The sequence below is a fragment of the Propithecus coquereli genome, unplaced genomic scaffold (genome assembly GCF_000956105.1).
Source record: "Propithecus coquereli isolate 6110/MARCELLA unplaced genomic scaffold, Pcoq_1.0 Scaffold44, whole genome shotgun sequence".
Taxonomy (NCBI): domain Eukaryota; kingdom Metazoa; phylum Chordata; class Mammalia; order Primates; family Indriidae; genus Propithecus; species Propithecus coquereli.
In genome coordinates this window covers 2,407,436-2,420,592 of record NW_012150174.1, presented here as the reverse complement: position 1 = coordinate 2,420,592, position 13,157 = coordinate 2,407,436, and the positions used below count along the sequence as shown (strand labels likewise).

Here is a 13,157-nt window from a genome sequence, read left to right as displayed (position 1 = left end):
ACTGCTTTGGGAGATGACATGGGTACTCTGGGCATGAGGATTCTGGTCAAATAGGAGTGATAAGAAAGGGAAGAGGGGGACAGGAGAGAGGTGAGGGCCAGGCACATGGGAAGCTTCATGTTCTACACTGTCAGGTACATACAGTTTTATACCTGCTCCCCCGTCTCAGAGTAAAGCCAAAGTCCTCCCGGTGGCCCCGCCAGGCCCTACCCTCTCTGTCGACCCTGCCTTTCTCACCTCTTACTCCCACTGCCCTCCGTGCCACCCCAGGCACTGGCCTCCTTGCTGTTCTTCCTGCACAGCTAGGTCTGCTCCCCCTCCAGCCCTGCACGTGCCTCCCCCTGGAACCCTCTTTCCTCAGAGAAACACATGCCTCAATCCCTCCCTCTTTCGAATTTTTGCTTAGATGTCACCTCCTCCCTGAGGCCTTCCTGGCCACCTGAGTTAAATTTGCAAATGCCCTTCCTGCCCCACCTCACACTCCCCAACCTCCCTCCTGGCTTTCTCTCGATCCTCAGGTTCTTCACCTTTAATCTACTATATACATTTTTTAGTCACTGTCTCCTCTGAACAGATGTGAGCTCTATGAGGGCGGGGATTTAATCTTCACTAGATAGATTCATGCCTGGCACGAGGTTGGATGCACGCGCGTACACACACACATACACACACTCCCCTGAGCTGTGGGGAGGGAGGAAAAGCCTGAGTCCTGGGGCACCAGGCAGACCAGCCCCCTAACCACCTGCTCCTGCTCTCCCTGCCCCAGCCTCGTATGCAGTGCAGGCCTGCAGTGTGCTCACAGGGGAGCTGTTTGCACCCTGCTCTGCCTACCTGAGCCCTGTGCCCTACTTCGAGCAGTGCCGCAGGGACGCCTGCCGCTGTGGGCAGCCCTGCCTGTGTGCCACGCTGGCCCACTATGCCCGCCTGTGCCAGCGCCACGGGCTCCCCGTCGACTTCCGCGCCAGCCTGCCAGCCTGTGGTGAGTGCCCCGCCCTTGGGTGCCCATGTGAGGGTGGGCTGGCAGAGCCCAAGCTCCAGACCTGAGTGTCTCCTGCCCACTAAACTCTCCACTGGGATGTCCCCCAGTCTCCTCCAGCCCGACTCCCCCCCACAGCCTGCTTCTTGTCCTGTGTTCTCCATCTCTGCCAATGGCCCCTGTCCCCTGGGTCACCCAGGCCTGATGCCTGGAACATGTGACTCAGGACTGCTTCCCTCACCCTCACTTCCAATCCTTCTCAAGTCCTGTCAGTCCTGCCAATCCCAAACTCACCCACTTCTCACCACCTCCACCACCCGAGTCAGAGTCACCTTTCACTGCAGCCAGAATGAGCCTTCTAAAGATCACTGGCGCCGTCGCCCTCAGGCTTGAGTGCACACGTGGCTTAATGGGCATGAGCTGGCCCCTACCCACCCCCACCCTGGGCTACACGCCTCCCGTGTCCTAGTCATTTCTGTGCCCTCAGGCCCCAGCACAGGGCCCGGCTCTCAGTGAGCTTCTAGCAAATGTTTGTAGATAAATGACAATGACACTGCACTGGGAGTCAGGAGGCCTGTAGGTAACTTGCTGTGTGTCCCCGGGCAAGGCCCCGTCCCACTCTGAACTAAAGTTTCCCCAGAGGTGATTGGACAGGACTAGTGGTTCTTAACCCTGGCTGCACATTAGAATCACCGTGGAAATTTTCAAGAAATGCACACATCTGGGCCACATACAGTATTGACTGGAGCAAAGGATCTGGCAGTAGGGCCCAGGTATCAGCATTTTTGAAAAGCTCCCCAGGTGGCTTTGATGTGCGGCCTGGGTTGAGAACGGCTGAGCCTGACAGTCTCAGTGGATCTGCTGGCTCTGACAGAGTGTGGGGGAGACCCCGGGGGGAGTGGGATGGTGGCCCCGTGAGGAGAGTACAGCCCTGGGTCTCGGGACAAAGGACCCTAAGAGGCTGCTGGAGAGAGCACAGCTGATCTTCACAGCCCCTGTGTGAAACAGCCACAGAATTGAGGGGGTGCACGTGCGTGTGTCTACGTGTATGTGATGGGGTAGGTCGCCAGGGCCATAGGGGGTGGTGACCTCCACCCCTCACCCAGTGTCACTACCTAAGAGGAATGCCTTTTGAGGAAAAGGAAATGCCGGTGGTTTTCCAGGCTGAACTTGGTAGATGGGCCCACCTGCTGCTTTGCCATTCCAGTGTCATGAGAAGCAGTGGGACTCTGGAGTCAGACCTGAGTTCACATCCTCTTGACTTGCTATGTGACCTTGGGAAAGTGTCTTAACTTTTCAGAGTCTCCTCATCAGGATGACAGCCCCACCCCACACAGTTGTGGGGATGAGGGAGACAAAGCACGGCTCCCTTTTCCACTGCAGCACTGTCCTGTGAAGCCACCAAGGAGTACAGCCCCTGCATGGCCCTGTGTGGGCAAACCTGCCAGGACCTGGCCAGCCCTGAGGCCTGTGGGGTTGACAGTGGTGGCAACCTCAGCAGGGACGAGTGTGTGGAGGGCTGTGCTTGCCCACCAGACGCCTATCTGGACACCCAGCTTGACCTCTGTGTCCCCAGGTGAGTGGGCTAGCTTGACCTCGAGTTGGGTGGGGAGATGAGGCTGGGCGTCTCCAGGCACCTGAGGGAAGGGATCCTGGCTGGGTGTCTCTGGTCCCTACTTCATCTCACAGGTGCAGGCCAGACCTCGGTGGGTAAGGAGGGGTGTTCCCTCCTCTGCACCTCCCTCCGGGTCTCTCCTCAGCTCTCTTCGGGGCACCTCAGTTGGCTTCCCCGCACGACAGAACAGCCCCACAGAGCCAAGGGGGCCGCTCTCTCCTCATCTCTCCTCTCCCTCCGCAATATTTATTGACCTCTCAGTATGTTCCAGACATTTCTAGGCCCTGGGAATTCAGCAAGGAGTAAAACAGTCCTACCCTCATGGAACTCACATTCTAGCGGGGCTAGACAGATAACAGATGAACAGACACTTAATGAGCTGGGTGGTGACAAGAGCTATGAGGCCAGGTGAGGCCGAGTGAGAACAGGGATCCTGTCCCTGGGATGGTACGCGAGTGAGCATAGGAGGAAGGCCCTTCTGCCGAGGTTCTGTCTGAGCAGAGACCTGAGAGAAGTGTGCTCAGGCAGAGGGGCCTGCCGGGCCCAGCACGAGGTGCTCTCAGTGCGGCTGGGCGGCAAAGCAGGAGAGGAGAGTGGGAGGCCCCACCTGGTCCCCTCCAGGCCTCTGTTTCCCCATCTGTGAAATGATATAACAGTCGATTGGTGCTTTTCAAGAGGGAGGGTGGCTGGAGAGAGGCCCCATCAGGGGTCAACAGGAATTACTGAGAGGCCTTTTCAAACTACAAAATGCCCTCTTGAGATCCAGATGCGCACCCGGGTCCCACCCTTGACGTTGAGTATTGCCAACAAAGGGGCCCTGAGTGGCCGCACGGGGAGAGGGAGGAGGCTGTGGAGAGGCGCTGGGCCGGAGTCCACGTGTCGTCCGTGGCTGACTGCTCTGCTCTGATACCTGCACGAGCCGTAGTCGGCAGCTTCTACTCTACCGTGTGAGGCGGAGACAGAGAGGAGTGGAAAGGCAGCATGAGAATCCCTACCTGACAGGACCCCTGTGAGGAATGCGTGAGATAACGTATGTGCAGGGCCTCACGGTGTCCCATGCCAGGTGTCAGTGTATTCAGCCCCGGTAGGCACAGGCACTGAGCCAGCAGAATAGGTGCTGGGTGTGAGTGGGCAGTACAGCCGCAAAGGGCCACACCACCAGCTGAGTATCCGCCGGTGTCCATGGGCTCAGGAAACGGTAGTCCTGTCCTTACTGCCTCTCCCCTTCTCCGACCCAGTGACGCTGTTGTCAAGAGTGCATGGACACCAGTGAGGCTGTCCTCGTCTAACTTCAGTGGATGGTCCCCAGAATCTGGGACCCAGTCCGGACCTCTGTCCCTGGTGCCAGGCTGGCTTCCCTACTCCCTGGAGATGTGTTCCATGTCACAGTAGATGCCATCATTTTGCTCCGTGTCCTTATGCCCCTGGCTGGCTGAGGTGGGGTCCCTGTCCTTGGCAGTCCCTGCCCCAGCTCAGGAGCCTGATCACCTTTCTCTGTTCCTGATTTTTATAGAAACCAGTGCTCCTGCCATTTCCAAGGAGTGGACTACCCCCCCGGAGACAGCAACATCCCCTCCCTGGGCCACTGGTGAGCTCCCTGGCTGTGTTGTCCTCCCTTTACACAGAGCCTGCCGACTGAAGACAATGCAGCTGAATGGAACTTTCCGTGAAGTGACACTCAGCCTCCCCCTCTGTGCAGGGAGTGGGAGGACAGTGAGTGGGGATGTCTGTCTGAACCCTGCAGTGACCCGAGTGCAGTGACGTGGGCTATCTGGGTCCTGCGGTGACTGGGCTGGCTAACCCCACGGCCCTTCTCTCTCTCTGCAGCCACTGCAAAGATGGAGTCATGAGCTGTGATAGCAGAGCCCCAGGTAAGGGTTGCTGGAAGTGTGGGGGCTCTTCTGGGGGCTCCCCTTGGTAGTGGGGTGATGGATAGGACAGGAGGGTGGGGAGTATGAGCCCTGATGAGGATGGGGAGAGCCCACCCCAGGTTTTGCCCTACACTTGGCCTTGCTCTCTTGGCAAACACTTGAGCTTGGAGGGTAGCACCCTGAGACCCTGTCCCAACCTCAATCCCACCTTAGTGGCTGTCCTTATTTTTTTAGAGAGGCTGAGACTCTCTCTCCCTCAGGGGCTACCACCTAGGTATCTGGACAGTTTCTTGACCTGTCTTGGGTCCTGATGTCCTCCGTCTGATCTGTTAAGTATTTACTGAGGTTGACTTTGCCCAGCCCAGCACCAGATGTGGCGTCACAGAGATGGGCAGGACAGCCTGGGTCTTTGAGGCTCTCCCCGGCAGCAGAGATGGAACGGGGTGGAATGGTGGTGGGTGAGCCTGTGAGGGGCTTGGAGGTGGGGTAGAGCTTGGAGGTGGGGTGGAGCATTTGGGGTGGAGAAGCCTGCTAAGGACAGGGGTTAGCACAGATGGAGTTGGAGAATAATCATACGGCAGGGGGTTAAGAGCAGGCCCTCCAGAGCCAGGCAGCCTGGGTTCAAATCCTGCCCAGCACTCATTAGCTGTGCAGCCCTGGATAACTTGCCTCACCTCTCTGAGCTTTCATTTCCTCTTTGAAATATAACCTAGATTCCTCCATGCTCCCCACGTTTTGTGTATATTCCTGAAAGTGTTTTCCTTTTGGTCACTTCTTTCTTCAGATTTCTGGCTCTTTGGGGCTTTCAGCTCACCTCCTGTGGCTATTCCTTTCTGTCTGCTCCATCCCAGCCTGGGCATGGACCTCAGCTCTCTCTTATTGATTTCCCTGAAAAGATCACTCACACAAAGTGCAGATGTCATGGCAGACTCTGCTGAAGGGTCAGGGAGAGAGAGTGGGTTCATGTCACAGAAATATAGGTGTCAGGAAATTGACTGTCCCTGTTGTTGAAAGTCCTCTGACCACTCTGCCATGCTGCTTGGCCGTCCTCCTTCTGGGCCCTCTTCTGGTCCCTCTGGGGCACCTCCTCTCACTTTATGGTGCCTTTGGAAAGCGGAAGTGGCTTCGTTCCATTCTTTGGGAAAATGGGGAACAATGGTGCCTCTCAGAATTGTTGCAGGATTAAATAGGATAACGCAGGGGACGTGCCTGGAGCAGCACCTGGTGTGGAGGGCAGGTGCGGTGACTGGTCCTGGTGGCCATGGTCCTGCTGTGTGACGGCACACATCCCTCCTTCCCCTTGTGATGTGTATCTGGGCACCCAAGCGATGCCCAGGATCAGCCAGGGTATGAAGCGTCATCGCAGCCCGTCTCTCCTCACAGCTTCCAGGAGCCCAGGAGCCCAGCTCCAGCCCCAGGGGCTGCAGCACCCACCCTCTTCTCTTTCAGCTGCTGCCTGCCCAGCCGGCCAGGTCTTCGTGAACTGCAGTGGCCCGCACACAGAGCCCGAGCTGAGCAGGGAGAGGACGTGTGAGCAGCAGCTGCTGAACCTGAGTGTGCCGGCCCGTGGCCCCTGCCTCTCGGGCTGCGCCTGTCCCCAGGGGTATGTACCTGCGTTGCATGGTCTCTCACTCCTGAACGCTGGCAGAACCAGGGATCACGGGATGGAGGTGGGGGTCGGGGCAGGGCAAACCTTACACAGCCTTGCAGGGAGGCCCTAGCCCGGGGCTGGCCACTGGCAGCTGTCGTGGCCAGTGAGGAGTCTGGGAAAGAGCAGGAGCTCAGGGATCTGACCCAGAATGTGGCCTAGCCCCTCTGGGGCACAGTTTCTCATCTGTAAAATGGGAATAATAGTAATATCTGCCACCTTAACAAGCTGCTATGAGGCTCTGAGTGGCAGCACTGGGTGGAGGGTGTCTGGCATGCTCTAGCAGTCCGAGAGGTTGAAGGCCCCGAGAGAGGAAACCTGGGTTTCAGTTCTCAACCTCTTGCTCTGCGCAGTTCTGACCAGACCCTCAGGTGGACGGCTGCTGCCTCTGTAATACTCGAAAAAGAAAAGCCCACCCGGTGAATACAGTCTCATCCCTGGGTCCCTGAAACGCTGCCATTAAAGCTGTGTGAGAACTGTGTGAGCCAAATTTTGTGGGTGTCCCTTGCATGTGCTCTGTATGTCTAGGTGGCTGAAGTCCCAGCACCTCGCTCTGCCTGTTGTCATTTCCACATCTGGGCTGAGTAGACAGTTGGGCTCCTCATTCCACCACTTGGCAGCACTGGCCCTGCCCTTCAGCCTGCACAGAGACTAGTGGTCGGCTGGGAGTCCTGCCCGGCCTGGCAGCCCAGGGAAAATGAGATGGGGGGTCAGGGCTGCTAGGGCGGGCAGGGAGGGGACAGTCAGTTGAAATTTTACTGTTTATAAGACACTTCAATGTTTTTACCTCCTTCAATCTCACAGCAGCCATGGGGGAGAAGAGGGGAAGATCATTATTCCCACTTTGCAGATGAAGAAACTGAGGCCAGGAGCAGGGTGCAGGGAAGTGGTCTGCCCCAGGAGCCATGACTCAAACCCAAGTCTCCTCACTCCAAGCGCTGGCCCTGGCCCAGAGCACGCTGGCTCCATGAAGCCTGGGGTCTGGTTCCCTAATAGAGGTGGTGATGTGTGTTCTGAGCCTGTCCCTTCCCAGGCAAGGGTGTCCTCAAGAGACCCTGTACAGGGTCCTAGGCCTGACCACCTGCTGCCACTTGGGCCCCAGAGGAGCTTGTGAGAAGTGTCTTTGTCATCGTAGGCCTCTTGTGGCACTGTCCTGTGTGCATGAGCCTGCCACTCAGCCTCAGGTCAGGAAAAGCTAGGGCTTCTGGGGTCAGGAACCAAGGGTCACTCACTGGCAAGTGTGGCGACAAGGCCACAGGCACAGTGGAAGGAGCACTGGACTAGAGACTAGCGGACGGGGCTCTGGCTCAGCTATGCCGATGACTTAGCACGTGCTGTGTTAAAGGCCTGTAGGAGTGTATCCACAGGGGCGTGTCAAAGGGAAATTATTAGTCTCCATTTGTAAGGGAAGGACAGAAATGTCCTACCCTTCTGGAACATCCTCTTGCTGGGGTAGGGCCCCCAAAGATACCCAAGTACCATCCTTACAACCCCTACCCGGGACCCTCCAGGCCCACAGGTCACCTCTGGGCCTTCTGATCACCATGCCCCTCTATAAATTGTATCTAAGAATCTCTGGGTGCTGTGTTTCTCCAAAGGTCCCTGGGGCCACTGCTGGAGTCTGGGGCTGTCTGTGCCCCTCCACATATTTTCACATCTGGCTACTGGGCCTAGGGCCCTGGGGCCACTAGGCGGTGAGGCACAGGGGTTTGAGCATAGACTCTGGGCTCAGGCTTGAATCCCGGTTCTACCACTTACTGGGTGAGTTAGTTAACTGCCCTGAGCCTATAGTCCTTCCTCTGTAAAAAGCACAGAGTAAACACTGTTTGTGAGGGGACAGCATTGTCTCTCCTTCTCTGGATCCCATGTACTTGCAAATGACCCCCCCGAGGGTGTCCTGGAATGAGAGGGTCCCCTGCAAGGTAAAGAGAAGGCAATCTACAGATGGAGGAGAGAGGACAAAGCCTCTAGTATGCGCTTTTTCCTGTGGGGCACACAGAGCAGGTGCTCAGGGATGCAGGCAGGTGTGCTAAGGGCAAGGAGGGAGCAGTGGGCGTGTGGGTGGGCGGCAGGGAAGACCCCTCAGGAAGTGGCTAGAGACAGGGCCTGGGGCTAAAGGTGGAAGGCGCTGAGACTGCCCTTCTGCTGGTGTCTGATGCAGTTATGGGGAAAGGAGGGGCAAGGGACCAATATGTGTTGTGTATCTACTAGGTGCTAGGCAGGGTGCCCAGGCCTATAATTAAATTCTCAAAATAACCTTGAGAGGAAGATGTCATTATCCCTGTTTTAGGCGTGAAAAACCAGAAGCTTAGAAAGGTTAAGTGGCTTCAGGTAAAGCCTAGTGGATTAAGCGCATGCTTTCTTTTCTGCTTCCTACCCACAACCACAATGAAATGGCAATGGTGTAAAAAGGTTTAAACCCCCAGGGACAAAGAGAAGAGAGTGGGGATGACACTGGCCTGCGATGGGTCAATAGGTTTTGAAGAAGGAAAGTGGGCGGATGTATAGAGGCTGACAGCTGATGCTCGCAGAGGGGAAGGCCAAGGAGAAACAGCCTACATTGTGTTGAGAGCCTCAGGAACTGGAGGCTTGAGGCATCTCAGAATGGGGGGAGGTAGGAGGAAGACGGGAGAATGTTTGCAGGTCTGTGTAAGGTGTAAGGAGCATTTAACCTCCAGACCCCCTCCTGTACCCCCTGAGGCCACACCACTGACTCAGCCCCCCTTCAGCAGGAGAAGGTTGGCAAGAGCTTCTAGAAAAACCAAATCAGAGACTTTGCTCTTGGCATCAGGAGGGATGAGCTGCACGGTGGAAACAGGGAGAGTAAGGAAAAGCCAGCTGGGACCCCAGCCCTCTTCCCCAGCTTGGTTGCTAGGACAGTGACATGGAGACATTGCCTCCCTGCCTGAGACGAAAGAGGATTCTTCTCTTGACAATCAGCTGGGCCCGGAGGAAAAAAACTACAGAAACTGACTTTTGGGGGTTTCCCAACAAAATAGTTGGTCCCCCTTAAATATGGAGCCTCTAATCAGCTTTTGGTGCCTATTTTTTTCTTTTAATTTTTAAAAAGTGAGGCATAATTTATATGCAGTAAAATGCACAAATCCTAGGTACACAGTTTGCTAGGCTTTGACAAATTTATACCGTCTTGTAATCCACATTCCTATGAAGATACAGAACATTTCTATCCCTCAAAAAATTCTCTCATGTCTGGCCCTCTTCCAGCCAACTCCACCCCCACCCCCACCACCATTGTTCTGCTTCGTTTCAGCATTGATATTTCTGCCTGTTCTGGAACTTCATGTAGATAGAATCATGTAGTATAGACCCTTTTGTGTCTGGCTTCTTTTCCTTAGCATGTGCTTTTGAAGTTGATCCACATTGTTGCATTTACCACTAGTTTGTTCCCTTTTTATCCCGTCAGTATTCCATTATATGAATATTCTGTTATTTATTTATCCACTCCAATGTTGATGGATATTTGGGTTGTTTTCAGTTTGGGACTATTTTGAATAAGGTTGCTATGCATTTCTTCAGGGTAGAATTACTGGATCCTAGGGTAGGTCGTGTTTATATAAGAAACTGTTAAACCATTTTCCAAAGTGGTTGTAGGATTTTACACTATCAGTATATGAGAGTTCTGACTGCTTCACATCCTCACTAACATCTGGTGTTTTCAGTATTTTTCATTTTTGTTACTTTATTGAGTACATAGTCTTATCTCATTATGGTTTTAATTTGTATTTCCCTAATGACTATCAGTACTTTTTCGTATGTTTATTGGCCATTTGTATACCTTCCTTTGTGAAGTGTCTGTTCAGATCTTTTGCCTATTTTTTTATTTGACTGTTTTTTTTAATTGAGTTGTAGAAATTCTTCATATATTCTAGATACAAGTCCTTTGTCATATGTATTACAAATATTTTCTCCCAGTATGTGTTTGCCCATTTATTTACTTAATGTGCCTTAAAGTGTCTAAAACTTCTTATGAGCAGAAGTTTTTAATTTTGATGATGTCTAATTTATCATTTCTTTATGGTTAGTGCTCAAGGTTGCAAAGATATTCTCCTAAGTTTTCTTCTAGTAGCTTTACAAGTTTAGCTTTTACATTTGGGCTGATGGTCAGTCTAAAATTATTGTATTTTTGCATATGTTGCAAAATGGAGTCAAGGTATATTTTATTTTTTTTCTGATGGATATCCAGTGGTTCTAGCCCCATTTAACAAAAAGACTTTCCTCTCCCCATTGAATTGCTTTGGGCATCTTTGTATAAAATTGATTGACTATAAATATGGGACTATTTCTAGATTCTTTATTCTGTTCCATTGATCTGTTTGTCTATCTTTAGGCAAATATCCACTGTCTTGATTTATGAAGGTTTATAGTAAGCCTTGAAATAAGGAAGTGATAGTTCTCCAACTTTTGTTTTTTTTTTTAAAGTTGTTTGGCACTGCTAAGTCTTTGCATTTCCATGTAAATTTAGGATCAGCTTGTCAATTTCTACAAAAGAGTTCCTGGGATTTTGAATGGGATTGTGTTAATCTATAGATCTAGGGAGAATTGACATCTTAACACCAGTTAGTCCTCCAAACCACAAATAATGGTATCTTCCCATTTATTGGATCTTCTTTCATTTTTCTCACCAATGTCCTGTAGTTTTCATGTAAAGGTTTTGCACTTTTGCCATTGAATTTATTCAGAGATATTTAATGTTTTTGTTGATATTATAGATGGTATTATTTAATTAATTTTCACTTGACCATTGCTACAGTATAAAAATACAATTGATTTTCACATCCTAATTCTATTAGTCAGTTTTGCACTGCTATAAAGGAATGCCTAAGGCTGGGTAATTTATAAAGAAAAGAAGTTTATTGGACTCAGGGTTCTGCGGGCTGTACAAGAAGCATTACACACGCATCTGCTTCTGGTGAAGGCTCAGGGAAAAGGCAAAGAGAGAGCAGGCATGTCACATGGCAGGAGAAGGAGCAAAGTGAGAGAGAAGGGGATGCCAGCTCTTTTAAACAACCAGCTCTAAGCAGGAACTGACTCATTATCACAGGGAGGGCACAAAGCCATTCATGAGAATTCTGCCCCCATGACCCAAATACCTCCCTCCAGTCCTCACACTCAACACCAGGGATCAGTTGAAACGATCATGTGGTTTTGATTTGTGGTTTTTGTTCTGTTGATATGATGTAACACATTGACTGATTTCTGTATGTTGAAGCATCCCTTGCATCCTTGATCATGATGAATAATCTTTTTAATGTGTTGTTGAATTTCATTTGCTAGTATTTTGTTGAGGATTTTTGCTTCTATGTTCATGAGAGATACTGACCTATAGTTTTCTTTTTTTGTTGTGTCTTTGTCTGGTTTTGGGATCATGGTGATATAGGCCTCGCAGAATGAGTTTGGGAGTATTCCCTCCTCCCTGATTTTTTGGAATAGTTTAAGTAGGATTGGTATTAGTTCTCTGAATGCTTGGTAGAATTCAGCAGTGAAGCCATCAGGTCCTGGGCTTTTCTTTGACAGGATACTTTTTATTACTGCTTCTATCTTGTTACTCATTATTGGTTTATTTGGTTTATTCGGGTTTTGGGTTTTTTCCTGGTTCGATCTTGGTAGGTTGTATGTGTCTAGGAATTTATCCATTTCTTCCAGTTTTCCAATTTATTGGCATATAGTGCTCATAGTAATCTCTAATGATCCTTTGGATTTCTGCAGTATCAGTTGTAATGTCTCCTTTTTCATCTCTGATTTTATTTATTTGGGTCTTCTTTTTTTCTTAGTCTGGCTAAAGGTGTGTCAATTTTGTTTATCTTTTCAAAAAATCAACTTTTTGTTGATCTTTTGTATTTTTTTGTTTAAATTTCACTTATTTCTGCTCTCATCTTCATTATTTCTTTTCTTCTACTAATTTTGGGTTTGGTGTGCTCTTGTTTTTCTATCTCTTTGAGATGCATCATTAGTTTTTTATTTGAAGCTTTTCTACTTTTTGGATATAGGCACTTATTGCTATAAACTTTCCTCTTATTACTGCTTTTGCTGTATCCCATGGGTTTTGACATGTTTTGTTTTCATTTTCATCTGTTTGGGGAAATTTTAAAATTTCTTTCATAATCTCTTCATGGACCCAGCGGTCATTCAGGAACATATTGTTTAATTTCCATGTGTTTGTATAGTTTCCAATGTTCCTCTTGTTGTTGATTTGTAGTTTTATTCCTTTGTGTTCAGAGAAAATGCTTGGTATGAGTTCTCTTTTTTTGAATTTTTAAAGACTTGTTTTGCGGCCTAATATGTGGTCTATCCTTGAGAATGTTCATGAGCTGAGGAGAAGAACGTGTGTTCTACAGCTGTTGGATGAAATGTTCTGTTCTGATGAAATACCTGTTAGATCCATTTGGTCTTTAGTGCAGATTAAGTCCAATATTTCTTTGTTGATTTTCTGTCTGTATGATCCGTCCAGTGTTGAAAGTGGAGTGTTGAGGTCTCCAGTGATTATTGTATTGAAGTGTCTCTCTCTCTTTACTTCTGATAATATTTGCTTTAAACATCTGGGTGCTCCCATGTTGTGTGTATGTATATTTAGGATTGTTATGTCCTATTGCTGAATTGACCCCTTTGTCATTATATAATGACCTCTTTGTCTCTTTTTACAGTTTTTGGCTTGAAATCTATTTTATCTGATAGAAGTATAGCTGTTCTTGCTCTTTTTTGGTTTCCATTTGTATGGAATATCTCTTTCCATCCCTTTGTTTTCTGTTTATGTGTGTCTTTATAGGTGAAGTGTATTTCTTGCAGACAACATATAGTTGGCTGTTGTTTTTTTTATCCATTCAGCCACTCCTCGTCTTTTGATTGGAGAGTTTAGTCCATTCACATTCAGTGGTATTTCCATTTATACTCAATGTTGTTATTGATGAGTGAGGATTTACTACTGCCATGTTCATATTTGATTTCTGGTTGTTTTGTGGTCCTTTCTTTCTTACTTTCTTCCTGTCTTCCTATATTAAAAGTGATTTTCTCTGGTAGTGAGTTTTAATT

At 49.8% G+C, this 13,157-nt stretch overlaps 1 protein-coding gene across 1 annotated transcript in view; it reads left to right on the top strand.

The window, feature by feature from the left end:
• Positions 1-13,157, top strand: part of OTOG (otogelin) — an 87,251-nt gene that overhangs the window by 23,094 nt on the left and 51,000 nt on the right. The window contains exons 19-23 of the mRNA XM_012654274.1: positions 767-979; positions 2,360-2,552; positions 4,105-4,179; positions 4,419-4,462; positions 5,912-6,065. Of these exons, the coding sequence (XP_012509728.1) occupies positions 767-979; positions 2,360-2,552; positions 4,105-4,179; positions 4,419-4,462; positions 5,912-6,065 (679 nt within the window). The remainder of the gene's footprint in view (positions 1-766; positions 980-2,359; positions 2,553-4,104; positions 4,180-4,418; positions 4,463-5,911; positions 6,066-13,157) is intronic.